A 27,865-nucleotide genomic window follows, 5' to 3' on the forward strand; every position below is an offset into this window, starting at 1 on the left:
TCTTGGACCTCTACCATATCGATCATCAAGTCTCGGGGTCATCGGTTGTCCTATTCCCTTTACATCACCCGCCCTAAACCCTCTTGCTCCAATCCTTCTGCCTTCTCTTTGAGCACAGGCACAAAGTCTTTGTTTAATTGTTCTGGCATTTCCTTATCGCCCACTATAAACTGCCTGTTTCCTGTCTGTACGTGAGCCAACTTTGCCATTTGCTGCTCTTTTTCAATTGACTGATGCACAGAACCTCCTGCACTTTGGGTTTTAATGTTCCCCACTGATTCACTCTCCTACTTCATTTTTGCTGTCATCAATTTCTTGGTAATCCTTTGCTGAATTGGAAAGCAGTCCAATTCCTTGGACTGTGTTGCTGGAAGCCACATGTGATTTCTTTCTTAAATGTTATTACCAGCTGTGATTGAAACACGCTGGGCTGACCGGGAATGAATGTTTGAGCATCGGGAAAGAAAATGGTAAACGATGGCCAGAGAGTTTAGCACGAAAATCAGATTGATGGTTTCAGGATGAAGACGCGGGGATACAGCTCAGCTCTTACACAAGGGAGCCCACAGAGCGGCTGAACCTTTTTGTATAAAATCCCAGCAGACCTGTACCCGTTATGAAAAATCTGAACCCCATTGAAAATGCATCGGACAGCTGAACTCTATTTAAGAATCAGTTAACATTCAGTAGGAATACAATAAACCAGAAGGCAGCAGAATCCAAATTAAAAACCCAGCAAGCAGCGGAAACCCTAATTTCCCACCTTCTCTCTAACTCCAACCGCAATTCACTATCTCTCTCTATCCGCTCCTCTTTCTCTCATTCCATCCCTCCTTTTCTTTCCCCCTCCCCCATTCCTCCAACTGCAGTCCTCAGCAGTACCCCCGCCTGCACGAAGGTCGCTTGACACGGTGAAAAGTTCCCCGGTGCGCAGAGGCCTAGCAATGCGAGAGGAGTCGAGGTGGCAGGTGGACACGGAGCGGCTGCAACCGCAGTATCTGAGGGGGGCTGCTCCTCAAGTTCTGGGGGAGGGCTGGTTCTTTCGGGGGATCGCCTGGTCGGTTTGCTCCTGGGCCTGGCCAGTGTGGCCACCCATGCGTCCAGACGGAGGCTGCCTGCTCCTCTTCTGGGTTATGCCGGTGCCCGGGGTGCCCCAGGAAAAGGCGCATGATACGGTCGGTACCTGTGGGGGGTTTCTGGGACAGTGGTCCCTCTTGTAATTTGAAGCTATTGACTGTAAATAGTGTGATTCATGCAACATTGTAACGACGTGACCCTGGAATCACTGAATAAACCTCCCTTGGGAAGGGGGCAGTTAAATATCTGCCATTGTTAGCACTCTTTGTCAACAGGATTTCAAACTTCTCGCCGCCGCTGCTGCGAAGTAGTTGTGGGTGGGGGTTTGTGCAGGCGGGGCGGGGCTTGTGCTCTCCACGCCGGGTTGTTTCGCCGGTTCGAACACTCGTACCAGGACTTTCACCGCAAACTTGTAATGGTAAGGTGCTGTTTGCTTTTGGACAGCGCGGGGGTTAGACGGTTTACTGTTATGGCTCGATGTTCCCAGACATTAGTTCGTTACTGTTCCGGGACTTGCCCTGAACTGGGAAAATTGCGGGGAGATCGGGCAGGCCGATGGGTCACCAGATTCCTAAATGGCAAAAGAGAAGTTCATTGACTAGAAAAGCCCAGGTTGACTGTACGGAGCCGTACCGGGCTCGGTAACATTGGACGCCCTGGAGGCAATACCCAAATGAACTACCCGGATTCTGGGAGTCAAATTCTGCGGGGAGCCATGTAAACGAGCGCTGCGCTGTCTGCAATTTAGAACGGGTGATTTATCACATACCGGCAGGTGGACAAAGCAAAGTTATTGTGCCGTGGGCATTGTGTCGCGCAGGAAGTCCAGTCAACAACTAGAGAGAAGTTGGGGGACACCTCAGCTGGCATAGGAGTTTCGAAGGTCCTTCCTCGACCTGCGCAGTGCGAAGCCATCCGTTAGTTTAAGGAGTGGGTTTTCTTTTTAACACACTTCCTTGTTTGGCAATTACGCTGAAACTCCTCTGGGCTTTGGTGCCATAGCAACAGGTTTTCTGGTCTGTTGGATGTTGCCCCTGCTTGCACTCAGTGTGGTCTTCTGTGGCTGCGAGGTTTGCCGTCTTGATGCTCTCTCTCTGCACCCCACTGTTGTAACGCGCGGTTGTTACTATCAGCTTGAACCAGTCTGGCTATTTCCCTTTGACCTCAAGGCATTTTCGCCCACAGAACTGGCACTCACGGCATGTTTGTTTTTCGCACCATTCTCTGTAAACACAGCGCGGAAGTGCGGGAAGTGAAGCCCTAGTGAATTTAAAAGAAGTGTGGGAAACAGGGCTCCGGAGAGCTTTGAGGGAGTATTGGCGAGCCAAACGCTGACCCACTGAGATTTCAGAAGATTGGGTTACTAAATTAACGGTGTTTCACAGAATTTCTTCTGAGCGCCTATCAGATATAGTCGAGGATCAGTAACAGCGTCCTGGACAGGACAGAGGAAATCCAAAAACGCCATTCCATAGCGGTAAAGCTGGTCTTCCATCTTTCCCACAGACGCTGCCTGACATGCTGTTTGTTCCTCTAGCATTTTGCCTGTGTTGCTTTCATCTTTTAGTTCTGAAGATACCGAACAGATTAACATTCAGTGTCTCTCTAGTACAAGTGTGGGCTGAACAGGAGTAAATTGATTGGTCTTGTTTTCTTCTGCTAAAATGCAAAAGTCCAAGATAAACTCCGTTAACTTTTGTTCTCTTTTCTCTCTAGGACTCCATGCGTTTGAACCAATATAAGTTGAAGACTGAGATCGGAAAGGTAAATCAATCCCACCCCAAGTCTCCGCAAGAGCTGGTTTGTGGTGCCTGTCTCTCTTTTCCCAGGGATGGATTTTGTAGACTAAGTAGGGCCCTCCCTTTGTTCAGTTTTGGAACTGCTCAAGGTTGGGAGGCAGCAGAGGAAGCTAATGGTGCATGGAATAGTGTGGCATGGGAGTTCAGCACCTTCCCCCTGTGGGCATGAGCAGGAGGAGATGAGAGTGGGAAAGGATTCACTGTTGGTGTAAACGCCTTTCTGTAGAAGCAGTGTTTGGGTTATGGTTAGAGGTAAAGGGTGCTGTGTGCCTCACACCAAGGTGATCTGGGTCTTTTGTTCGGTGGGAGATGGAGAGGGGCTGGGAGTCGACGAAGCCCGGTGGGGGGGGGAGATCGATGGAGGGTCGGAGAAAGGGAAACCGTGAGCTCCAACTTGGGCACATTAGACTATTTCATTAAAATGGCCCCTTTTCTTTTTTTTTTGCTTTTCTTTACTAATCCTTTGGTCAAATTAAGAATTATAAAGCTAAATGGTTTAATTGTATGCGGTGTACTGTCTGTTATTTCATGGTATTGATTTGTAACGGGGGATCACATCACACAGCATCCACACCTCACTCTCTCATGTTTGGCGAGGTCAGAGGTCGTCTTTCCTGGACAGAGCCTGAGGGCCACTCGAAGAAGCGAGGGGGAGCGAGAGTGGGAACAACAGCTTCTAGTTTGTACCACTCTCCTCCCCACCTTCTTATTCTGGCTTGTTCCCCCTTCCTTTCCAGTCCTGACGAAGGCTCTCAGCCCGAAACATTGACTGTTCGTTCCTTTCTGTAGATGGCCTGGCCTGCTGACTTCCTCCAGCATTTTGTTTGATGATTTATTGAAGTACAGTGCGGAATAGGCCCTCCCAACCCCAAGCTGCAATCCCCTAATTTAATCATAGCCTCATCATGGGATAATTTACAAAGACCGGTCTATCTTTGGAATATGGGAGGAAACTGGAGCACCCAGAGGAGACCCACACGTCACAAGGAAAACATGCAAACTGCTTACAGACAGTGGTGGGAATTGAACCCAGGCTGTTGGCAGTGTAAAGTGTTGCGCTGACCACTGCGTCACCCCAGTGCACGTCCCTACCCTTGTACAAGACTTTTCACTGTCATTGTCTCCGAGAACTTTCCTAGTGGGCTTAATCCTAAATCCCCCCCACCCAGAAGTTTGGGGATACTCAGGTCCCAACCTCAGCTCATGCTCTCCAATGTTTTAGTCTGGAACAGGACTGTGGAGCTCCAGCCCCGTGGAACGGCTGGGGTTTACACATTTCTGCATGTTCTTCCTCTACCCCTGCGGATTTCATTGGATGACTAACCTGAACTTTGGTTTGTTGACAGGGGTCCTATGGTGTTGTGAAGCTGGCCTACAATGAGAATGATGACAAGCATTATGTGAGTAAACTGGAGATAAGTTTCTGTTCCTGAAGTGGAGGGTGTTGAACGATCTTCCCAGCTGTAGAGAGGAGTAGATACAACATACTTCTGTCTAGTAGGATCGAACAACCTCAGAATGGACCAACTGGATCAATGTTGTGGACATGGGAATGTTGTCTGTAGATCTGCAGACTCTGAGGACGCTGAGTATAAGTTGCCAGAGGGTTTGATACCAAGTCAGTAGATTCCTTTGTGTTTACTGTGATTATAACCTCTCATTAATGCTGAGCATCTAACGTTAATTCTCTGAACAAAACAAACTAGTTGGGAAAGTATTTGAGCTGGCATAAGATTTTTTTTCTCTCTGTGGAAATGATTTGCATACTGAAGTTTCTGAAATCCTCAGGCAACTTGTTAGAATCCTGTTTTACCATATCCTTGTGTTGTGCACATTACATTACCGTATGGACTGTAGTTAAAAGGATTCGCTGCTGTAAGATATCCCAAATATTCCCATTCAGAGTTACTATAATGTCCAGCAGACCAGCCATTTACTTCTGAAGCTGCTGTTTAATCTTGCTTATCTCTTTTCTGCTTCAGTGCTGTAACTGAGGCTGGGCACGCGGTGTAGATTGAATATAGTGATGTCATTTCTGGGGAACAAGGTGAGCAGCCTACTGATCTTCCAGCCAATGAATTATGTAAAGTAGCGGTTAGTCTGCAAAGTCCCAGTCTGTGTGTCTGACTGGGAGACCGTTTCACTGAACACCTACGCTCTGTCTGCCAGAGAAAGCAGGATCTCCCAGTGGCCACACATTTTAATTCCATGTCCCATTCCCATTCTGATATCCATGGCCTCCTCTGCTGTCAAGATGAAGCCACACTCAGGTTGGAGGAACAACACCTTGTATACCGGCTGGGTAGCCTCCAACCTGATGGCATGAACATTGACTTCTCTAACTTCCGTTAATGCCCCTCCTCCCCTTCTTACTGATATATTTAGCATTCTCCCCCCCCCTTTTTTTTCTCTCTTTCTGCCCATCACTCTGCCTGTTCTCCATCTCCCTCTGGTGCTCCCCTCTCACTTTCTTTCTCCCGAGGCCTCCTGTCCCATGATCCTCTCCCTTCTCCAGCTCTGTATCACTTTTGCCAATCACCTTTCCGGCTCTCAGCTTCATCCCACCCCCTCCGGTCTTCTCCTATCATTTTGCATTTTCCCCTCCTCATCCTACTTTCAAATCTCTTACTATCTTTCCTGACGAAGGGTCTCGGCCCGAAATGTCGACAGTGCTTCTCCTTATAGATGCTGCCTGGTCTGCTGTGTTCCACCAGCATTTTGTGTGTGTGTGTAACTTCACTCAACTTAGAACTGTTCCTACAACCTATGGACTCACTTTCAAGAACTCTTCATCTCATGGTCTCAATATTTATTGCCTATTAATTTATCTATCTATCTATCTATCTATCTATCTATCTATCTATCTATCTATCTATCAATTTGTTTATTATTTCTTTCTTTTTATACCTGCAGTTTGTTTTCTTTTGTGGACTGCTGCATGCCCAAGTTGGTGTAGTCTTTCATTGATTCTATTATGGTTATTATTCTATTACATATTCCATATCGAGTATGCCCACAAGAAAAAGAATCTCAGTGTTTTATCCATGTACTTTGACAATAAATTTACTTTGAACTTTGACTGGGGGTTGCTGGGGTGGTGAGGCTGGAAGGGCTACTCTACACTGTGTCTCTGAATAAATACATAAATGAATTATGTACTGGGCTGAGTTACAAAGACTGATATCTGATGTGGAAAAAGGAACAGAAAATAGGAGTCAGAGTAGCTCACGGCAAGCCCAGCCTTTTGCTCCATTCAGTTCTGTCCAGGCCTCATTTTCTCCTGTGTGTTGGTTCCCCATAGCTTTTCAAAGATAAAGATTAGCTGTCTTTGTCACATGTACATCAAATCATACAAGGATGTGCATCATCGACATCAAATCAAATCAGCAGGGATTGTGATGGTACTAACATAGCAGAACTCATTGACCTTAACCGTCTGTCTTTTGGGAACATGCGAGGAAACCCATGTGGTCATGGGAAGAATGTACAAGCTCCTTACAGTGGGAATTGGACTCCGATGATCTCTGGCACTGTAAAGTGATGTGCTAACTGTGATGCTACCATGCAATTCCCTGAACAATGATCTACCATCTTTTTCATGCCACAGTCTCCACACTCCCCAGGACAGAGAATTTCAGTAGTTCAGGAATCACTAATTACCAGAAGTAGTTAAAGGTAATGATCACGAGAGAGATCAGGTCTGTTTGTAGAAGCATTGTTCCCTTTGTTGACAAGTTTAGGTAAATAATTCAAAACAATGATACAATGAGGTTAGAATGATAGACCTTTGCAATCACCATCTTGCTTGGGTAGTAGACCCATGAAATATGGAACAGGTTCCAGACTCTTGCTGTGAATCCTGTTTTGTTTCATTCCTTAACAAACTTGCTGCCTTCTCTGGGAGGATCTGATGTTGTCAGGACTCTCCCTGCAGCTTGGATATCACACCTTGCCCTGTGCCCCAAGAACATGGCAGTGTGTGGGCAGAATCTCACAGTCCTGTGGGGTTTTTTGACCAGAATATGTTTCATCCTTTAAATATGATCCAAGCAATTCTACTTTGCTATTTACTCTATAGTTTTTGTGAATCTGTTAAGTCTAATTCCTTGATATTATATCTTTTCTCATGTTCAACAGAAACTTAGATGGTGTTTTAGGTAAAAGCCCTTGTTGGTAACAGAAATACCTTTTCTCCCCAGGCCATGAAGGTACTTTCCAAAAAAAAGTTGATGAAGCAGCAAGGATTTCCACGTGAGTTGTTTTCCTGACGACAGTCAATTTTCACGTGTGAATTCTGATCCAATTTGCCTGATTGCAGGCATTTGGTGTTTGGACATCAGCCTGTAACAACAGAATCATACGATAGGATTGGTAGCCTTTCAGTGCTGAAGAAAACACTGGTGCTGAAGTTAAACAAGAAGGAATGTTTAGCAAGCAGAAATCAAACAGGCCCTCGAGGAATATACAGAAAAGAACTCAAGAGGGATTAAGAGAACCAAGAGGGACATTCCATACATACATCAATAGCAAGGTGATAACGAGGGAGAGGATAGGACCACTCATGGATAAAGGAGAGAGCATGTGTTTGGATGTATGCTGTGTCAGTATTTAGCAAAGGAAAGGTTGTGGAAAATAGATCAGTGTGGAGCATGCTAACATGCCAGGGCAGTTTGAGATAAGGGAGGAGGTGGAGTTGAGCCTCTTTTTAAAAAAAAAATATTGAAGTGGATAACTCCTCAGGGCTTGATGGTTATTAAGATTAGATTTCTGGGGCTTTGACAATCTCTTCATGTCCTCTCATTCCACAGGGGAATTCTGGGAGGGCTGTCAGTAGAACAGAACAGCACAGCAACAGACCATTCAGCTCACAATGTGGTGCCAAGCCAGCTAAAGAGCAAGTCAGAACTCCCAGACTAATCCCTCCTATGCACACCATGTCCATATCCCTCCATTTTCTTTCCAACCATGAGCCATCCAAACATCTCTTAAAGTCTCTAATGTATTTGCCTCTACCAAGCAGCACATTCCAGGCATCCCTCTTGAACCTCCTCCTCTCACCTTCAATGCATGGCTTCTGGTATCAGACATTTTAATCCTGGGAAACAGATACTCCCTGCCCACTCTATCTGTGCCTCTCAATCTCATAAACCTCTTGGATCTCCCCACAGCCTCTGACACTCCAGAGAAAACAGTCCCAGTTTATCCATACTCTCATGATAGCACATGCCCTCCAAACCAGGCAGCATCCTGGTGAACCTCTTCCGCTCCCTCTCCAAAGCCCCAACATCGTTCCGATAGTGAGACAACCAGAACTGTATGCAAATCTCCTCATGTTGCCATACCAGAGTTTTATAAAGTTACAACGTTACCTCCAGACTTTCGAACTCAATGCCTTGACTAATAAAAGCAAACGTTCCTTAAGCCGCCTTAACCAGCTTATCAACCTGTGTAGCCACTTTCAAGGAGCTGTGAACTTGAACCCTGAGATCTGTCTCTTCAGCAACGCTGTTAGGGTCTTGACCTTAACAGTGTACTGTCTCCATTCATTTACCCTACTAAGGGGCAACACCTCACATTGATGTGGCTGAAACTCCATCTGCCATTTCTCTGCCCATATCTGCAACTGACCTATGTCGTGCTGTAGCCTTTGACAGTTTTAAAGTGCAGAAGGAGTTTACCAGGATGCTGCCTGGAGTCGGGGCTATGTGGGTAAATGGTCTCTTTTCACTGGAGTGGCAGAGACTAAGGGGTAACCTTGATATAGGTTTATAAGTTTGTGTGCAAGGATTGAGCCAGTGTTGTTTGAACAGGCAGGAGGTGACATTGACCACTGAGACAGGATGACCTTGGCCAGGCAGGGGGTGACCATTGAGACAGGATGACCTTGGCCAGGCAGGGGGTGACCATTGATACAGGATGGTCTTGGCCAGGCAGGGGGTGACCATTGAGACAGGATGGTCTTGGCCAGGCAAGAGGTGACCATTGAGATAGGATGGTCTTGGCCAGGCAAGAGGTAATCATTGATGCAGGATGGTCTTGGCCAGGCAGGGGGTGACCATTGATACAGGATGACCTTGGCCAGGCAGGAGGTGACCATTGAGACAGGATGGTCTTGGCCAGGCAGGGGGTGACCATTGATACAGGATGGCCTTGGCCAGGCAGGGGGTGACCATTGATACAGGATGACCTTGGCCAGGCAGGGGGTGACCTTTGATACAGGATGGTCTTGGCCAGGCAGGGGTGACCATTGATACAGGATGACCTTGGCCAGGCAGGGGGTGACCATTGATACAGGATGACCTTGGCCAGGCAGGGGGTGACCATTGATACAGGATGGTCTTGGCCAGGCAGGAGGTGACCATTGATACAGGATGGTCTTGGCCAGGCAGGGGGTGACTATTGAGACAGGATGACCTTGGCCAGTCAGGGGGTGACCATTGAGACAGGATGGTCTTGGCCAGGCAGGGGGTGACTATTGAGACAGGATGACCTTGGCCAGTCAGGGGGTGACCATTGAGACAGGATGGTCTTGGCCAGGCAGGGGGTGACCATTGAGACAGGATGGTCTTGGCCAGGCAGGAGGTGACCATTGAGACAGGATGGTCTTGGCCAGGCAGGGTGTGACCATTGATACAGGATGACCTTGGCCAGGTAGGGGGTGACCATTGATACAGGATGGTCTTGGCCAGGCAGGGGGTGACCATTGATACAGGATGACCCTGGCCAGTCAGGGGGTGACCTTTGATACAGGATGGTCTTGGCCAGGCAGGGGGTGACCATTGATACAGGATGGTCTTGGCCAGGCAGGGGGTCACCATTGAGACAGGATGGTCTTGGCCAGGCAGGGGGTGACCATTGAGACAGGATGGTCTTGGCCAGGCAAGAGGTGACCACTGAGATAGGATGGTCTTGGCCAGGCAGGAGGTAATCATTGATGCAGGATGGTCTTGGCCAGGCAGGGGGTGACCATTGATACAGGATGACCTTGGCCAGGCAGGAGGTGACCATTGAGACAGGATGGTCTTGGCCAGGCAGGGGGTGACCATTGATACAGGATGGCCTTGGCCAGGCAGGGGGTGACCATTGATACAGGATGACCTTGGCCAGGCAGGGGGTGACCATTGAAACAGGATGACCTTGGCCAAGCAGGGGGTGACCATTGAGACCGGATGGTCTTGGCCAGGCAGGGGGTGACCATTGATACAGGATGACCTTGGCCAGGCAGGGGGTGACCATTGAGACCGGATGGTCTTGGCCAGGCAGGGGGTGACCATTGAGACAGGATGGTCTTGGCCAGGCAGGGGGTGACCATTGAGACAGGATGACCTTGGCCAGGCAGGGGGTGACCATTGATACAGGATGGTCTTGGCCAGGCAGGAGGTGACCATTGAGACAGGATGACCTTGGCCAGTCAGGGGGTGACCATTGAGACAGGATGGTCTTGGCCAGGCAGGGGGTGACTATTGAGACAGGATGACCTTGGCCAGTCAGGGGGTGACCATTGAGACAGGATGGTCTTGGCCAGGCAGGGGGTGACCATTGAGACAGGATGGTCTTGGCCAGGCAGGAGGTGACCATTGAGACAGGATGGTCTTGGCCAGGCAGGGTGTGACCATTGATACAGGATGACCTTGGCCAGGTAGGGGGTGACCATTGATACAGGATGGTCTTGGCCAGGCAGGGGGTGACCATTGATACAGGATGACCCTGGCCAGTCAGGGGGTGACCTTTGATACAGGATGGTCTTGGCCAGGCAGGGGGTGACCATTGATACAGAATGGTCTTGGCCAGGCAGGAGGTGACCATTGATACAGGATGGTCTTGGCCAGGCAGGAGGTGGAAGTGGGTGGTGATGTGTTCCTGCCACTGTAGAACCTTGAGTGCCTCAGTGCCATCTCAGACACTCCTGCACTTTGAGCAGACGTGGCTAGAGCAATCAGTGTCAGTTGCACTTATTCAGGGATGTTTCAAGCACACCCTTGAATCTTTACTTCAGCTTTCCAGTTCATCTCCTCCCAATACCGGGCTGGAACAGTGGTTGCTCTTGTTGGCTGGAGCTGGCCATGCAAGTCAGTGAGGCGTTAGCGTTCTCAAGGGGACTTTGAGAACGTACTTGAAACATCTCCTCTGGGTGTTGGTGATGGAGATTGGATATGTCTGCCTGCTCAACTGAACCATCAAGTGTTTTTATAGAGTCGACAGAAGCAGAGAAGCGGGCTCTTTGTCATTCTGTATACATTCCCACTTTCTGATCGTCAACTTAATCCCATTTGCCATCACTGGCAAAGCATCCTTGCCTATTCCGTGCCTGTGCTGAATGTACTTGCTTCAGTCACCTCCATGGGTAGTACTTCCTGGTTATCAGCCACCTTCTATAAGAAAAAAATGCCCTCAGATTCTCCAAATCCCCAGAATATGCTTGTCTATAGCTTTGGAGCCCCCTTAGGCCCATGTTCTATATAATTCAATCATTTTACAACACTCTGCAAGAAGAAATTTCCACTCTCCCCTGTGGCCATTTGACTCTGTCCCTCGGTTCTGGACTGTCCAGACAAATGAAACCCCTATGTAATTCATCTCAGTCAGAAACCCCTGGGTCTAATTTAGATCCCTGAATTTGATCTGATGAGAAGGGGTTGTGGTTTACACTTAATTGAGTGAGTGAAGTCCTCCCTGATATCCGTCCACAGAACAGGTCCCTCCCTCCTACATACGGGCCTGTGACCCCCGCCCTCCACGTACAGGTCCGCAACCTCCCCCCCGCCCGGCGTTCGGATCCGGACCCCTCGTGGTTCATGAGAAGATTTTGGGAAGAGGGATTGGCCCGTCCCAGGGAAGGACATCAGGTAAATTTAGATCGCAACCCGCTCATTCAGATTGCAGATAGGGATCTGAGTTAGATCCGGGGTTCTGAGAGCCTGCCTGCACAGATTCTGCAGCTTGTACAAACATCTATTGATGCACGGTAGAGCGTTTGCTGACTGGCTGCATCACGGCCTGGCAGCAGAGCACCAATACCCTTGAATGAGGAAACTACCAAAAGTAGTGGATACGGCCCGTTCCATCGCAGGTAAACCCCTCCCACTACTGAGCTCATCCCCGTGCAGCGCTGTTGCAGGAAACCCACGTCCATCATCAAGGACCCTCACCACCCAGACCATGCTCTCTTCGCACTGCTGCCATCAGGAAGGAGGTACAGTAGCCTCAGGACCCAACCACAGGTTCAGGAACAGTTACCCCTCAACCCTTAGGCTCTTGAAGCAGAGGATACCTTCACTCACCCCAACACTGAACTGGTTCCACAACCTATGGACTCACTCTACAGCTCGTGTTCTTGATATTTATTGCTTATTTACTATAATAATTATATATTTTTTCATTTTTATTTGCACAATTTGATTTCTTTTGCATACTGGTTGTATGTCTGTCTCTCTCATTGGCAGCTTTTCATTGATTCTTTTGTGTTTCTTTCTATTTACTGTGAATGCCTGTAAGAAGACTAATCATGGTATATGGTGACGTGTGCACCTTGATAATAAAGTGACTGATTATTTGCACATAGACCTCTCAGCTCTTACAATTAAACCCCCTTAGAAAAGGCCAACATACCAGTCGCCATCCTGTGTTGTACCTGTGTGTAAACAACCTGTGTTATGTGTGTCTACACTCTTTCATCCCAGTGCTACACTGACATTCAATAATTTCTCAGTTCATTTTTTTAAGAAGAGAAATGTAAAACCTTGCTATATTATGCCTTGAGTGCCACTTTCATTTTTGGCTGTCTCTCCTTAAGCTAATTTTATTTTATTTAATGCCACACCCGTCAGAATTGATGCTACACCCATTGGAATTTTTACCACATCCATTCAACTCAATTATTATTGTAGGTTCTATATGGCTGAGGACAGCACTGATCCCTGAGGCACGCACTGACCTGCTGCTTTACAGGTGACCAGTTGATTCCCAAGTCTGCATTCTGCCCTTTAAGCAACTCCTTTACCCATGTAGACCACACTTATTTAATGTGGTGACTCCCTTCTCCTGCTTGTGAGATGAATCCACAGACAGTTCCTTCAGCTAGAAGGTGGAGTCGGAATGATTATTCCAATATTCCATGTGATCGTGGTTAAGCCTCTATCCCCACACTCATTAGCCTTGATGTCTTTTGTACCCAAACCTCAGTCTACTCATTCTCAAAGATATTCGATCTCCGAGCCCCTGTAGCCTTTTGTAGCAAAGAATTCTTCAGCCTCATCACCCTCTGAATGAAAGGATTTCTCTTCAATTCATTCCTGAATGTCTTACCTGAAACTGTGATCCCTGGTTCTCGGTCTTGCATGCAGGGGAGGTTACTCCCTGCATCCAGACAGAGTTTTGTGTCTTTCTAGAAAACCATGTGGTCTTTGCTGAATCAACTTTTTTATCCTGTACCTTCTAAGCACCTTGTCTTCACACCCTTAAAAATGGATCCTGGCTCTTTGTACAGAGCAGACGTCAGGTTAAGACCAGAAGACACAGAAGAAGCATTAGGCCATTTGGCCCATCAGTCTGCTCCACCATTTCCTTCTCAACCCCAAACTCCTGCCTTCTCCCCACACGCAACTAGCTTTCCTCTCTCCTTTCTGAAATAGTGTCACTGTTCCAGATTCCAGGGAGTTCTGGAAGATATGTCTGCAGCATTTTGTTTTAGAACTCAAAGTTTGCGGATAATTCAATCCAGTGGAACTGCCAGGTTAACCTCTCTACTTCTGTTTCTTTAGTGACACTGCTTACTGAGTTGGGAACTAAGAGTGTTCCCTACTCTTAGTGGAAGCTTGGTAAGAATGTGCATATTGATTGTCTTATCCAGTGGAGGCAGATTAAAAGGTGATTGTTTAACTCGTCACCTATTTCCTTATTCCCCACTAGTCTTTTTCAAAGTTTAGACATTTGCTACTACATTCCCTTTCACAAATACGCCAGATTTAGTTTGTGATCCCAAAGAGAACTGCTCCTCCCCTCACAGGGACCTTTCTGCCAGTGCCGCTGCTAGAAGGAGGATAGGACCATACAAATCCAGCCATTGGCATGTTTCCCTCCTAACGCTCATTGACTTCAACACTGCTGCAGGCGTCAGCTTCCACTCGCCTCACTCCTGGAGTTGAGCTCTTTGGCTCACGTTTGGATACGGCTATGCGACTGGGCAGCGGTGAGCAGGTGTCTGCCGTCTGTGATTCAGGACCTCACGAGGAGGCCACAAGGGGTCGATGACGGCAGCTACAAGTATCAAAGCCTTTTTCACTGACCTGCTGGACTAGCATTGCACTTCAATGGGGAGCAGGACAAAGCTTCCATCTGCTCCGTTGTCTGTGGGTTTGGTGTGGCTCGGCTCTCAGCACACTGCATATCCCCACCACACCATCTCACCAAAGGTGTGTCTCCTTCCACCCTCTCTCTTCCTGCTGCCCCTCACTTACCCGTCCCCTAGCTGCTTGCTCTGTTTCTCTGCAATCTTCTATAGTAGCAACAATATGAAAACATTGGAAGCTCTTCCTTCCCTCCCGGACCGTGTGACACTGTGCTTGTGCCACAACTTGTTTTCCTCCGCTCTGCTTATTGAACAGGCTGACATTGCACAGTTCAATGCACATTGTTCAAAGTTTAATCTTCACACAGCTGAATGTTGAGGATCATGTTGCAGGCTTTGACATTTAATGTTAATAAACAAATCAGCCAGCTAGGAGTTTCAACCAGATCCTGTTGACATTGATCAATTAATCAACATTCACACCTGTGACAGAAGCAATCATGTAAGAAGCTTTGAAAGCTAAACGTTCATAGCATCATCTCCAAATATTAGCTCCCCCCTCCCCTCCACCTATTCTCTTCACCCCCGTCCCCCTGCACCTACCCCCTTCTTCTCGATGTACTTCCCCTCCTCAAAACTCGCCCTGCCCTTGCTACCTCTCCTTGCCCTCCCCCTTCCCTCCCCCCTCTGAAGGGAGGTTGGCCCAAAGCACAGAGAGCCGAGCCTGTAGCCATGTGGAAAAGATGACACTGAGTTGAAATATTGTTTGGAAACTGGGTCCTGCAGAGTGATGGAAGGTGGCTGCTGAACGCTATTGGCTCTCCCAGCCCCGGCATTGGGGTCAACAGGACACGTTCCCTTTCTCATGGGTTCCATTAATAGTGAAATAATGTGCTGAAGGTTTTCATGCATCAAGAAACATCAAGTTAGCTAATGCATTCAACCACTCACATGTATTGAGCTGAACGAAACATCAGTCCTCTGGAACCAAGATGCAAACGCAGTCACACACAACACATATTATGACTCTGCACACCGTCACACAATAGTAGTCAAACAAGGACCGTGAGTGGCCCGGCCGGAAGTTTGTCAGGTTGAAGTGTGAGATGCATGTTTATGGAAGACAGTATCATGTTACTGGCATTGTTATAATAATAGAACAAGCAGTCCTATAAATAAGTGGAACAACAACCAGTGATCGGTGCAGGATGAGATGAGTTGGGCAGTGGAGGGGAAGAGAGTGAAGTGGCAGTGTTTGGGTTGACTGTTCATGTGTGCTGAGGGACAGCAGGGTGTTGAGGAGTCCAGCACTCTGGGGGGAAATGCTGTTGCCCAGCCCGACGGTTCTGGTTCTTGTTTCTCAGTACCTTCTGCCTGAGGTTGTGGGAAGGATGGGAGGATTGTTTTAAAATTGTTGTGCGTACCCTGCTTCGGATTACAGGTATGTCTCAACCGCAGGCGGAGAGAGACCCCAATGGTGCTGTCAGCAGTCCTCACTGCCTGCCGCTGTGCATTTGAAGAATTAAACAGAGAAAGCATAGCGTGTACCTCAGCCTATCAGGAGATTAATGAAGTGCCTTGGCCTGTGCTAAAGCAACAATGTAGTGAGCTCTCTAGACTCGTTCGATAGCTTTATAAGCACCAGGCACTGTACTGGGCCTGGGTTGCCTTGTAGAAGGACTCACTAAAGGTCGTTGCCTTCATTGAAATGACACCTCATCCCTTGCTCTGGCTTCTAGGACGCCCTCCGCCCAGGGGATCGAAGCCGCCATCTGCAGAGCAGCCCAAGACTCCAGCAGCCTTAGAGAGGGTCTACCAGGAGATAGCCATCCTGAAGAAACTTGACCACCCCAACATTGTAAAGCTGGTGGACGTGAGTTGATTCATCGTTGGGCCGTTGGTGATATTTTTATTTCATTGCTAAATTCAGGCCATGGATGAACAAGATGCATTGAGATGGTAATCACCATGGAATGCTGAATATACTGATCAGTTTATGTCTTTCTGGAAACCTGGGGGTCAGTGGTCAGGTGATGTTATAACACTCTTCCTCCCTGTTCCCCTTGGGGTGAACTCTGCCCAAGGCCATCCCTTCATTCAGCTGCTGTGCCGTTGGCCTCATCTCCCCTGAGCAGCCTAGTGACCGCACTGCTTTCTCTTCAGCCTTCCCATCACGTTGTTACGCTCCCTGCCGGGTACATGGACTCCCCTGGAGCTGCTGCTGTCTCAGCCTGCACTGCCCTCCCCTCCCCTCAGCCTGATCCCCGATATTCCACAACTGTTGCTCAGTTTTTAGGCATGTTTTTAGTTTAATGAGAGAGAGGGTAAAAGTCCTGAGAAAGGGTCTTGGCCTGAAATGTCAAGTGTTCATTGCCCTCCCTGGACGCTGCCTGACCTGCTGAGCTTGGCCAACATTTTGTGTGTAGCTCAAGATTTCCAGCGTCTGCAGAATCTCTTGTGTCACAAATTTTAGTTTGATTGGATGGAACTTGAGACAATTTATTATCACCTGAAACACTGAACACCCGTGGGATTGCTAAAGAGAAGGCTCTGTGGGCTGTCCGAGTCCCAGTGGGCCAAAGGGTCTGTATTGTGTGGCTGTGACGTCCACCTAGTACAGGGTTCGCATTGCACCCTGGCAACTGATTACAATAATCCCTCTCTCTACTAATGTTTGATTTATGAATTTTCATCAATATGTCCTTGACTCTTCCGGTATGTGTCCTCAGTTTACCAAGCTATTTTTTGCTACAGCAGATGTCATATCCCTTCCCATCCATAGACCATACAAAAATACACCATACAAGAACACCAAAAATACAGTCTGTTTCATAGATATACACCATACAAGAACACCTAAAATACAGTCTGTTTCATAGAAATACACAGTACAAGAACACCCAAAATACAGTCTGTTTCATAGAAATACACTGTACAGGAACACCCAAAATAGACTGTTCTGGAGAAATATAGTGTACAAGAACACCCAAAATACAGTCTGTTCCATAGAAATACACTGTACAGGAACACCCAAAATACAGCCTGTTTCATAGAAATACACTGTACAAAAACACCCAAAATACGGTCTGTTCCATAGAAATATACTGTACAAGAACACCCAAAATACAGTCTGTTTTGTAGAAATACTATACAAGAACACCCAAGATACAGTCAATTCTGTAGAAATACTCCATACAAGAACACCCAAAATACAGTCTGTTTCATAGAAATACACTATACAAGAACACCCAACATATATATTTGGCCCAGCCTTTCTGGTTTGACAGGTTTCACACCCAGGTTACTAATGGTAGAAATGTAGAGATAGTTGATACACCCTTAATTTTCGAGGAGGTGACCAACAGAGTGATCATTCCGTTCCAGGTGAAGTGAGGCTGAAGTCTGCACAGGAGTGGGTTCAGCCTATGTTTTGTCTCCTGTGCTGGCTTCAGCTGCTGAGCCTCCTGACTGTAATGAGTTTAAGATCCAGTCTGCAGCCATGTGTGCTCTGGATGGGATGGTCAGGACAATTACCCTTGTTACCTGGCTGGTGTTAGTTCCTCCTTGACCACCGTATGTTGTTTACGGGAATTCAGCAGGTTGAGTAGTATTTGTGTGGTGGGAGGTGAGAAAGAGGAACTTTTGGTGGTTTGGGTCTTCAGAACTGAGAGTGGATGGTGTAAAGTGGAGTGGAGGAGTGAGACAGATTGTCAGGTGATTGGTGGGCCAAGTTGGGATGAAAAATGATGGGCAGATTGGATCAGGTAGGAGAGGGGGAGTGTGGGTGATATGTAGAGATGGACAAAGAAATGGGCTGACAGAGCCAGATGAAAGGGGGGGGGGGTAATAGTGTTTATGGGCTATTGCTTTGCCACAATGCCTACTGTACAACAGTTCAACATTCCCCCAGGACATCCTGAGGTTGTAAAAGGTGCTATGTTGGTACAGGACTTCACTGTCTAATTTTGTGAATTCCCCCCTCCTGTATTTCAGGTTCTCGATGATCCTACTGAAGATAATCTTCACATGGGTAGGTGATGGGCTGTCTCAGAATGGAGGGCAGTACTGCTAATAGTAATTCAGTCTGTTGTGCTGGAACAATTACTGTTTTAAAATCTGTTGGACATGGATGGAGTTTGCTTTCTGTAGGACAATTCTGTTTAACTCAGCTGCTCAGTCAGCCGATCGCTCCTCACCTTCTCTGCCCATGTTACGTCTCCGTCTTTGCGTTTAGACTGTCATGGGTGGGAAGGGAGGTGATAGACACCAGCCCATCCCCTCAGGTAGGGAGCTCATTTCCCCCACCTGTAAAGGACGGAGAGATGGAGAGCAGCAGGGAAAGTGGCTGAATCCCCCCATCTCGGCACTGAAGTGCTGTCACCTGTGTCAGTGCAGTCGTGGAAGATCTGCCAGTGGTCTTACGGGAACATCACCCGGTGGTGAGCCACTCTCCATCTGTTCACCCTGGCCTGCTTTCCAGAGCGTGGACCACAGGTTCCTGCCCAGTCTACAGGAAACCAGGCCTTATCATTAATACAAAGTGAAGGGAGTCTACTGTGCCACATATCACTCTGCAGTCCTCCCTGCCCTCACAGAGGCACAGAAAAGGCCTGTATCACTTTGTGGGAGGAATATCATGGGAGCTAAATATATTCAAGATTCAACAAAACATGATGGTGGAAGATCCGGTTTTTATCAGTGATGCTTTCGGTGTTTGCAGGCAGAGTCTTTTTCAATCCAGCTCTCCCATAAAGTTTGACAATGAGCTACATAACTTCACTTGGGTTGTGTGTTACAGTTATCTGCAAAACAATCACTTCACAAATCACTAAAACTATCTGCTTTTAAATCAGTTAAGCAGCTCCACTTAGATGCCCTACATAGCTGATAGTTACTCTGTATGTTCATCCTGAGGGTAATGTACTGACTCAGCCAGTTCCTCATCTAGCTGAAGCTCTTGTTTTACTTTGCCATGGTTCATCACACAACCTGCTCCTAACTCCCTGCTGAGGCTGTACGCTCTTTGTCAGCTGGCCATCTGTTTTCTATTTCCTAACTGTTAGCTGCTTGTGTGGGCCTAGGCTGCCAGCTCCCAACATGGGCATTTGGTTTCAGATGGCAAGGGTTTATCGGTCCACTGCTCCCATGTGAATTGTAAATTGTCGTCCAGAAGATTAGGAAGGCCTTTTTGAGTTGAAGCTTTTACATCAAGATGAATTCTAATGTTTAACCACTTGGGAATTTGGGGATTATCACGGTCTTGCTTCAAATGCCTGCTGTTGCTTACAGCTTAAGATGATTCCAGCATATTAACTGAGTAAATCCTAAAACCGTAACGAAGATGTGGGCTACAAATTATAGTGGGAGATAGAAAATGCCTGTCAAAAGGGCAATGTTTTGATGGTCATGGGGGACTTTAATATGGAGGTGGATTGGGAAAATCAGGTTGGTGCTGGATACCAAGAGGGAGAATTTGTACAAGAAGACTTTTCAGAGCAGCTTGTGGTTGAGCTCATATGGGATCAACAATTCTATTGGGTGCTGTGCAATGAACCGGAATTGATTAGAGAGCTTAAGGTAAAGGAACCCTTAAGGGAGAGTGATCATAATATGGTAGAATTCACCCTGCAGTTTGACAAGGAGAAGCTAAAGTCAGATATATCAGTATTACAGTGGAGTACAGGGAATTACAGAGACTTGAGAGAGAAGCTGGCCGAAGATTGGAAGGGGGACTGTAGCAGGGATGACGGAGTTTCTGGTGGAAATTCAGAAGATGTAGGATAGATACATTCCAAAGAAGTAGTATTCTAAAAGCAAGATGATGCAACTGTGGCTGACAAGAGAAGTCAAAGCCAGCATAGAAGCAAAAGAGAGGGCATATAATAGAGCAAAAATTAGTGGGAAGTTAGAGAATTGGAAAGCTTTTAAAAACAAACAGAAGACAACTAAAAAATCATAAGGAGGGAAAAGATGGAATCTGAACATAAGCTGGCCAATAATTTCAAAGTGGATGCCAAACGTTTCTTCAGATGTATGAAGAGTAGAAGAGAAGACAGAGAGGTAGTAATGGGGTATAAGGAAATAGCGGGTGAACTGAGTAAGTATTTTGGTTCATTCTTCACTGTGGAAGACACTAGGAGTATGCTGGAAGTTTAAGAGTGTTACAGAAGTGAGTGAAGTTGATGTTACTAGAGAGGAGGTATGTGGGAAACTGAAATTTCTGAAGGTAAATAAGTCACCTGGAACATATGGTCTATATCCCAGGGTTCTGAAAGAGGCGGCTGAAGAGTCTGTGGAGGCACTTTTCAATAGATTCTTCAATAGATTTTTCAATAGATTCTGGCATAATTCCTGAGGACTGGAAAATTGTAAATGTTACTCCACTCTTCAAGAAGGGAGAGAGACAGAAGAAAGGAAACTATAGGCCATTTGGTCTGACTTCAGTGATTGGGAAGATGTTGGAGTCAATTTTTAAGGATATGGTTTCAGGGTACTTGGAGGTGGTGATAAAGTAGGCTGAAGTCAGCAAGGTTTCCTTCAGGGAAAATCATTACGGGCAAAGTTGTAGGAATTCTTTATAGAAATAACAAGTAGGATAGGCAAAGGAGAATTGGTGATTGATGTGTATTTGGATTTTCAGAAGGCCTTTGACAAGGTGCCACCCACGAGGCTGCTTCACAAGTGTACAGCCCATGATATTACAGGAAAGACCCTAGCGTGGATAAAGCACTGGCTGATTGGCAGGAGGCAAAGCCTTTTCATGTTGGCTGCCGATGACTCGTGGTGGTTCACGGGGGACTGTGTTGGGACCGATTCTTTTTATATGTCAATGCATTGGATTATGAAATTGATGACTTTATTGCAAAATTTGCAGACAATACAAAGGTAAATAGAGGGGCAGGTAATGGAACACAGCAGGCCAGGCAGCATCTATAGGGAAAAGCGCTGTCGATGTTTCGGGCCGAGACCCTTCGTCAGGACTAACTGAAAGGAAAGATAGTAAGAGATTTGAAAGTAGAGGGGAGAGGGGGAAATGCGAAATGATAGGAGAAGACCGAAGGGGGTGGGATGAAGCTAAGAGCTGGAAAGGTGATTGGCGAAAGTGATACAGAGCTGGAGAAGGGAAAGGATCATGGGACGGGAGGCCTCGTGAGAAAGAAAGGGGGAGGGAGGGAAGCACCAGAGGGAGATGGAGAGCAGGCAGAGTGATGGCTAGAGAGAGAGAAAAAAAACAAACAACTTAATATCAGGGATGGGGTAAGAAGGGGAGGAGGGGCAAGAAGGGGAGGAGGGGCAAGGACTCGCCTACCCCCACCGATGACCCCTTCTCCCGTCTTCAACCCTCCTCCTCTTCATGGACACCCCGCTTTGGTCTTCTGCCTGCTCTGGATCTCCTTATTGCTAATTGCCGACGGGACATCAATCGCCTCAACTTCACCACACCCTGTTCCAATTCCAACCTCACTCCTTCCGAACGCTCTGCTCCCCGCTCCCTCTGCACCAATCCCAACCTCACTATAAAACCTGCTGATAAGGGGGGGAGCTGTTGTTGTCCGGCATACTGACCTCTACCTGGCCGAGGCACAGTGACAACTCTCTGATACCTCCTCTTATTTACCCCTTGATCATGACCCCACTAAGGAGCACCAGGCCACTGTCTCCTATACCATCACCAACCTTATCAGCTCTGGGGATCTCCCATCCACTGCCACCAACCTCATAGTTCCCACACCCCACACTTCCCGTTTCTACCTCCTACCCAAGGTCCACAAACCTGCCTGTCCAGGTAGACCTATTGTCTCAGCTCGCTCCTGCCCCACTGAACTCATTTCTGCATACCTTGACACTGTCTTATTCCCAACCCCTTGTTCAATCTCTTCCGACCTATGTTTCATGACACTTCTCATGCTTTGAATTTTTTCAATGATTTTAAGTTCCCTGGCCCCACCGCCTTATTTTCACCATGGATGTCCAGTCCCTGTATACCTCCATTCCCCACCAGGACGATCTCAAAGCTCTTCGCTTCTTTTTGGATTCTAGACCTAACCAATTCCCCTCTACCACCACTCTCCGCCGTCTAGCGGAATTAGATCTTACTCTCAATAATTTCTCCTTTGGCTCCTCCCACTTCCTCCAAACCAAGGGTGTAGCCATGGGCACCCGTATGGGTCCCCAGTTATGCCTGTCTTTTTGTTGGCTTTGTGGAACAGTCCATGTTCCAAGGCTATACCGGTATCCATCCCCCTTTTTTCCTTCGCTACATCGACGACTGCATTGGTGCTGCCTCTTGCACGCATGCTGAGCTCGTCGACTTCATTAACTTTGCCTCCAACTTCCACCCTGCCCTCAAATTTATCTGGTCCATTTCCGACTCCTCCCTCCCCTTTCTTGATCTTTCTGTCTCCATCTCTGGAGACGGCCTATCTACAGATATCTACTATAAGCCTACAGACTCTCACAGCTACCTGGACTATTCCTCTTCCCACCCTGTCTCTTGCAAAAAGGCTATCCCCTTCTCACAATTCCTCTGTCTCCGCCGCATCTGCTCTCAGGATGAGGCTTTTCATTCCAGGACGAAGGAGATGTCTTCCTTTTTTTTCCCTTCTTCCACCATCAACTCTGCTCTCAAACGCACCCCACTACCAAGCACATCTTTCCCTCCCCCCCCACTTTCTGCTTTCCACAGGGATCTCTCCCTACGCGACTCCCTTGTCCACTCGTTCCCCCACCCCCCCCATCCCTTCCCACCGATCTCCCCTCCTGGCACTTATCCTTGTAAACGGAACAAGTGCTACACCTGCCCCTTACACTTCCTCCCTCACCACCATTCAGGGCCCCAGACAGTCCTTCCAGGTGAGGCGATACTTCACCTGTGAGTCGGCTGGTGTGGTACACTGCATCCAGTGCTCCCAGTGTGGCCTTTTTTTATATTGGTGAGACCCGAACGCAGACTGGGAGACCGTTTCGCTGAACACCTACGCTCTGTTCGCCAGAGAAAGCAGGATCTCCCAGTGGCCACACATTTTAATTCCACGTCCCATTCCCATTCTGATATGTCTATCCATGGCCTCCTCTACTGTCAAGATGAAGCCACACTCAGGTTGGAGGAACAACACCTTGTATACCGTCTGGGTAGCCTCCAACCTGATGGCATGAACATTGACTTCTCTAACTTCCATTAATGCCCCCTCCTCCCCTTCTTACCTGATCCCTGACATATTTAGTTGTTTGATTTTTTTCTCTCTCTCTCTGCCCATCACTCTGCCTGTTCTCCATCTCCCTCTGGTGCTCCCCCCCCCTTCTTTCTCCCGAGGCCTCCCGTCCCATGATCTCTTCCCTTCTCCAGCTCTGTATCACTTTTGCCAATCCCCTTTCCAGCTCTCAGCTTCACTCCACCCCCTCCGGTCTTCTTCTATCATTTCACATTTCCCCTTCCCCCCACTACTTTCAAGTCTCTTACTATCTTTCCTTTCAGTTCGTCCTGACGAAGGGTCTCGGCCCGAAACGTCGACAGTGTTTCTCCTTATAGTTGCTGCCTGGCCTGCTGTGTCCCACCAGCACTTCGAGTGTGTTGAAAGCAAATGCAATGTTAGCATTCATATTGAGAGGAGTAGAATATAAAAGCAAGGATGTAATGTTGGAGCTTTATAAGGGACTGGTAAGGCCTCACTTGGAGTATTGTGAGCCATTTTAGGCTGACGTTGGAGAGGTTTCAGACGAGGTTCATGAAAAGGATTCTAGAATTGAAAGGTTTACCACATAAGGAGCATTTGATGGTTCTGGGCCTGTATTGAATTGGGGGAGGGGAGGGGGAGAGGTTGAAACCTATCGAATGTTGAAAAGGCCCTGATAGAGTGGATATGGGGAAATTGCTTTCTGTGGTGGAGGAGTCTGGGACCAGAGGGCACAGCCTCAGAATAGAGGGATGCTCATTTAGAACAGAGATGAGGAGGAATTTCTTTAGCCAGAGAGTAGTAAACCTGTTGAATTCATTATCACAGGTGGCTGTGGAGGCCAAAGTTTGTGATAAGTAAGGGTGTCAAAGGTTATGGGGAGAAGGCAGGATCATGGGACTGAGAGGAAAAATAAATCAGCTTTGAGCAGACTCAAATGGCCTAATTCTACTCCTTTCTGTTGTGGTCTGGAGCAGGGGTTCCCAACCTGGGACCTACCGACCTCTCGGTTAATGGTAAGGGCCCATGGCATCAAAAGGGTTGGGGACCCCAGGTCCAGAGCTTCCTGGGCCTCGAAAGTTAGACTCATCTTCATTGATAGTAATCTCCCTGATGTTTAAAAGGTATAAAGAAGATTGCATGATTTGATAGCACATGTTCTAAAAGAGCAGTAACAGTGCGAGGCAATTCTGCTCCATGGGCACAGCGGGTCAGGGTCTAATTTCCCGTGTGCGATACGCCATTCCTAGCTCTGACCACAGGAAGCCTGACCCTGCAGGGTCAGGTCCCACCACAGTACCGAGGTGGTTTTCAAGGACTGAGTGCAGGTTGTGGGTAGGGGGAGGGGGTGTGAGCGTGAGGGGAGGGGTGTGAGCGTGAGGGGAGGGTTGTGAGAGTGAGGGGAGGGGGTGTGAGCGTGAGGGGAGGGGTGTGAGTGAGGGGAGGGGTGTGAGCGTGAGGGGAGGGGTGTGAGAGTGAGGGGAGGGTTGTGAGAGTGAGGGGAGGGGTGTGAGCATGAGGGAGGGGTGTGAGCGTGAGGGGAGGGTTTGTGAGAGTGAGGGGAGGGTTGTGAGAGTGAGGGGAGGGGTGTGAGCGTGAGGGGAGGGTTGTGAGAGTGAGGGGAGGGTTGTGAGAGTGAGGGGAGGGGTGTGAGCGTGAGGGGAGGGGTTGTGAGAGTGAGGGGAGGGGTGTGAGAGTGAGGGGAGGGGTGTGAGAGTGAGAGGGGAGGGGTGTGAGAGTGAGGGCAGGGGTGTGAGCGTGAGGGCAGGGGTGTGAGCGTGAGGGGAGGGGTGTGAGCGTGAGGGCAGGGGTGTGAGCGTGAGGGGAGGGGTGTGAGCGTGAGGGGAGGGGGTGTGAGCGTGAGGGGAGGGGTGTGAGAGTGAGGGGAGGGGTGTGAGAGTGAGGGGAGGGGTGTGAGCGTGAGGGCAGGGGTGTGGAGCGGGTGTGGGGAGGGTTGTGAGAGTGAGGGGAGGGTTGTGAGAGTGAGGGGAGGGGTGTGAGCGGTGAGGGGAGGGTTGTGAGAGTGAGGGGAGGGGGTGTGAGGAGTGAGGGGGGAGGGGTGTGAGAGTGAGGGGAGGGGTGGTGAGAGTGAGGGCAGGGGGTGGTGAGCGTGAGGGCAGGGGTGTGAGCGTGAGGGCAGGGGTGTGAGCGTGAGGGGAGGGTTGTGAGAGTGAGGGGAGGGGTGTGAGCGTGGAGGGGAGGGGTGTGAGCGTGGAGGGAGGGGGTGTGAGCGTGAGGGGAGGGTTGTGAGAGTGAGGGCAGGGGTGTGAGCGTGAGGGGAGGGGTGTGAGCGTGAGGGGAGGGGTGTGAGCGTGAGGGGAGGGGTGTGAGCGTGAGGGGAGGGGTGTGAGAGTGAGGGAGGGTTGTGAGAGTGAGGGGAGGGGTGTGAGCGTGAGGGCAGGGGTGTGAGCGTGAGGGGAGGGGTGTGAGAGTGAGGGGAGGGGTGTGAGCGTGAGGGGGAGGGTTGTGAGAGTGAGGGGAGGGGTGTGAGCGTGATGGGGAGGGGTGTGAGCGTGTGGGGAGGGTTGTGAGAGTGAGGGGAGGGGTGTGAGCGTGAGGGGAGGGTTGTGAGAGTGAGGGGAGGGGTGTGAGCGTGAGGGCAGGGGTGTGAGCGTGAGGGGAGGGGTGGTGAGAGTGAGGGGAGGGGTGTGAGCGTGAGGGGAGGGTTGTGAGCGGTGAGGGGAGGGGTGTGAGAGGTGAGGGGAGGGGTGTGAGAGTGAGGGGAGGGGTGTGAGCGTGAGGGGAGGGGTGTGAGAGTGAGGGGAGGGGAGTGAGCGTGAGGGGAGGGTTGTGAGAGTGAGGGGAGGGTTGTGAGAGTGAGGGGAGGGGTGTGAGCGTGAGGGGAGGGTTGTGAGAGTGAGGGGGAGGGGTGTGAGCGTGAGGGGAGGGGTGTGAGCGTGAGGGGAGGGGTGTGAGCGTGAGGGGAGGGTTGTGAGCGTGAGGGGAGGGTTGTGAGGTGCGTGAGGGCAGGGGTGTGAGCGTGAGGGCAGGGGTGTGAGCGTGAGGGGAGGGGTGTGAGCGTGAGGGGGAGGGGTGTGAGCGTGGAGGGGAGGGGTGTGAGCGTGAGGGCAGGGGTGTGAGCGTGAGGGGAGGGGTGTGAGCGTGAGGGGAGGGGGTGTGAGCGTGAGGGGAGGGTTGTGAGAGTGAGGGCAGGGGTGTGAGCGTGAGGGCAGGGGTGTGAGCGTGAGGGGAGGGTTGTGAGAGTGAGGGCAGGGGTGTGAGCGTGAGGGGAGGGGTGTGAGCGTGAGGGCAGGGGTGTGAGCGTGAGGGCAGGGGGTGTGAGCGTGAGGGCAGGGGTGTGAGAGTGAGGGGAGGGGTGTGAGCGTGAGGGCAGGGGTGTGAGCGTGAGGGGAGGGGTGTGAGAGTGAGGGGAGGGGTGTGAGAGTGAGGGGAGGGTTGTGAGAGTGAGGGGAGGGGTGTGAGCAGTGAGGGGGAGGGTTGTGAGAGTGAGGGGAGGGGTGTGAGCGTGAGGGCAGGGGTGTGAGCGTGAGGGGAGGGGGTGTGAGCGTGAGGGGAGGGGTGTGAGAGTGAGGGGAGGGGTGTGAGCGTGAGGGGAGGGGTTGTGAGCGTGAGGGCAGGGGTGTGAGCGTGAGGGCAGGGGTGTGAGCGTGAGGGGAGGGGTGTGAGAGTGAGGGGAGGGTTGTGAGAGTGAGGGGAGGGGTGTGAGCGTGAGGGGAGGGTTGTGAGAGTGAGGGGAGGGTTGTGAGAGTGAGGGGAGGGGTTGTGAGCGTGAGGGGGAGGGTTGTGAGAGTGAGGGGAGGGTTGTGAGAGTGAGGGGAGGGGTGTGAGCGTGAGGGGAGGGTTGTGAGAGTGAGGGGAGGGGTGTGAGAGTGAGGGGAGGGGTGTGAGAGTGAGGGCAGGGGTGTGAGCATGAGGGGAGGGTTGTGAGAGTGAGGGGAGGGGTGTGAGCGTGAGGGGAGGGGGTGTGAGAGTGAGGGGAGGGGTGTGAGCGTGAGGGGAGGGGGTTGTGTGAGCGTGGAGGGGAGGGGGTGTGAGCGTGAGGGGAGGGGTGTGAGCGTGAGGGGAGGGGTGTGAGCGTGAGGGGAGGGGTGTGAGAGTGAGGGGAGGGGTGTGAGCGTGAGGGGCAGGGGTGTGAGAGTGAGGGGAGGGGTGTGAGCGTGAGGGGAGGGGTGTGAGCGTGAGGGGAGGGGTGTGTGAGAGTGAGGGGAGGGTGTGAGCGTGAGGGGAGGGGTGTGAGCGTGAGGGGAGGGGTGTGAGCGTGAGGGGAGGGTGTGACGTGAGGGAGGGGTGTGAGCGTGAGGGGAGGGGTGTGAGAGTGAGGGGGCAGGGGGTGTGAGCGTGAGGGGAGGGGGTTGTGAGCGTGAGGGGAGGGGTGTGTGAGCGTGAGGGGAGGGGTGTGAGCGTGAGGGGCAGGGGTGTGAGCGTGATGGGGAGGGGTGTGAGCGTGAGGGGGAGGGGTGTGAGCGGTGAGGGGAGGGGTGTGAGCGTGGAGGGGCAGGGGGGGGGTGTGTTGAGCGTGGAGGGGAGGGGGGTGAGGGGTTGTGAGGGTGAGGGAGGGTGTGGAGGGG

At 49.8% G+C, this 27,865-nt stretch overlaps 1 protein-coding gene across 1 annotated transcript in view; it reads left to right on the top strand.

Annotated features, from left to right (window-relative positions):
• The window catches only part of camkk1a (calcium/calmodulin-dependent protein kinase kinase 1, alpha a), a 175,288-nt gene that overhangs the window by 107,011 nt on the left and 40,412 nt on the right, over positions 1–27,865 (top strand). The window contains exons 3-7 of the mRNA XM_059971484.1: positions 2,794–2,841; positions 4,223–4,276; positions 7,076–7,127; positions 15,903–16,036; positions 18,157–18,193. Of these exons, the coding sequence (XP_059827467.1) occupies positions 2,794–2,841; positions 4,223–4,276; positions 7,076–7,127; positions 15,903–16,036; positions 18,157–18,193 (325 nt within the window). The remainder of the gene's footprint in view (positions 1–2,793; positions 2,842–4,222; positions 4,277–7,075; positions 7,128–15,902; positions 16,037–18,156; positions 18,194–27,865) is intronic.

The sequence above is a fragment of the Hypanus sabinus genome, chromosome 6 (genome assembly GCF_030144855.1).
Source record: "Hypanus sabinus isolate sHypSab1 chromosome 6, sHypSab1.hap1, whole genome shotgun sequence".
NCBI classification, from domain to species: Eukaryota; Metazoa; Chordata; class Chondrichthyes; order Myliobatiformes; family Dasyatidae; genus Hypanus; species Hypanus sabinus.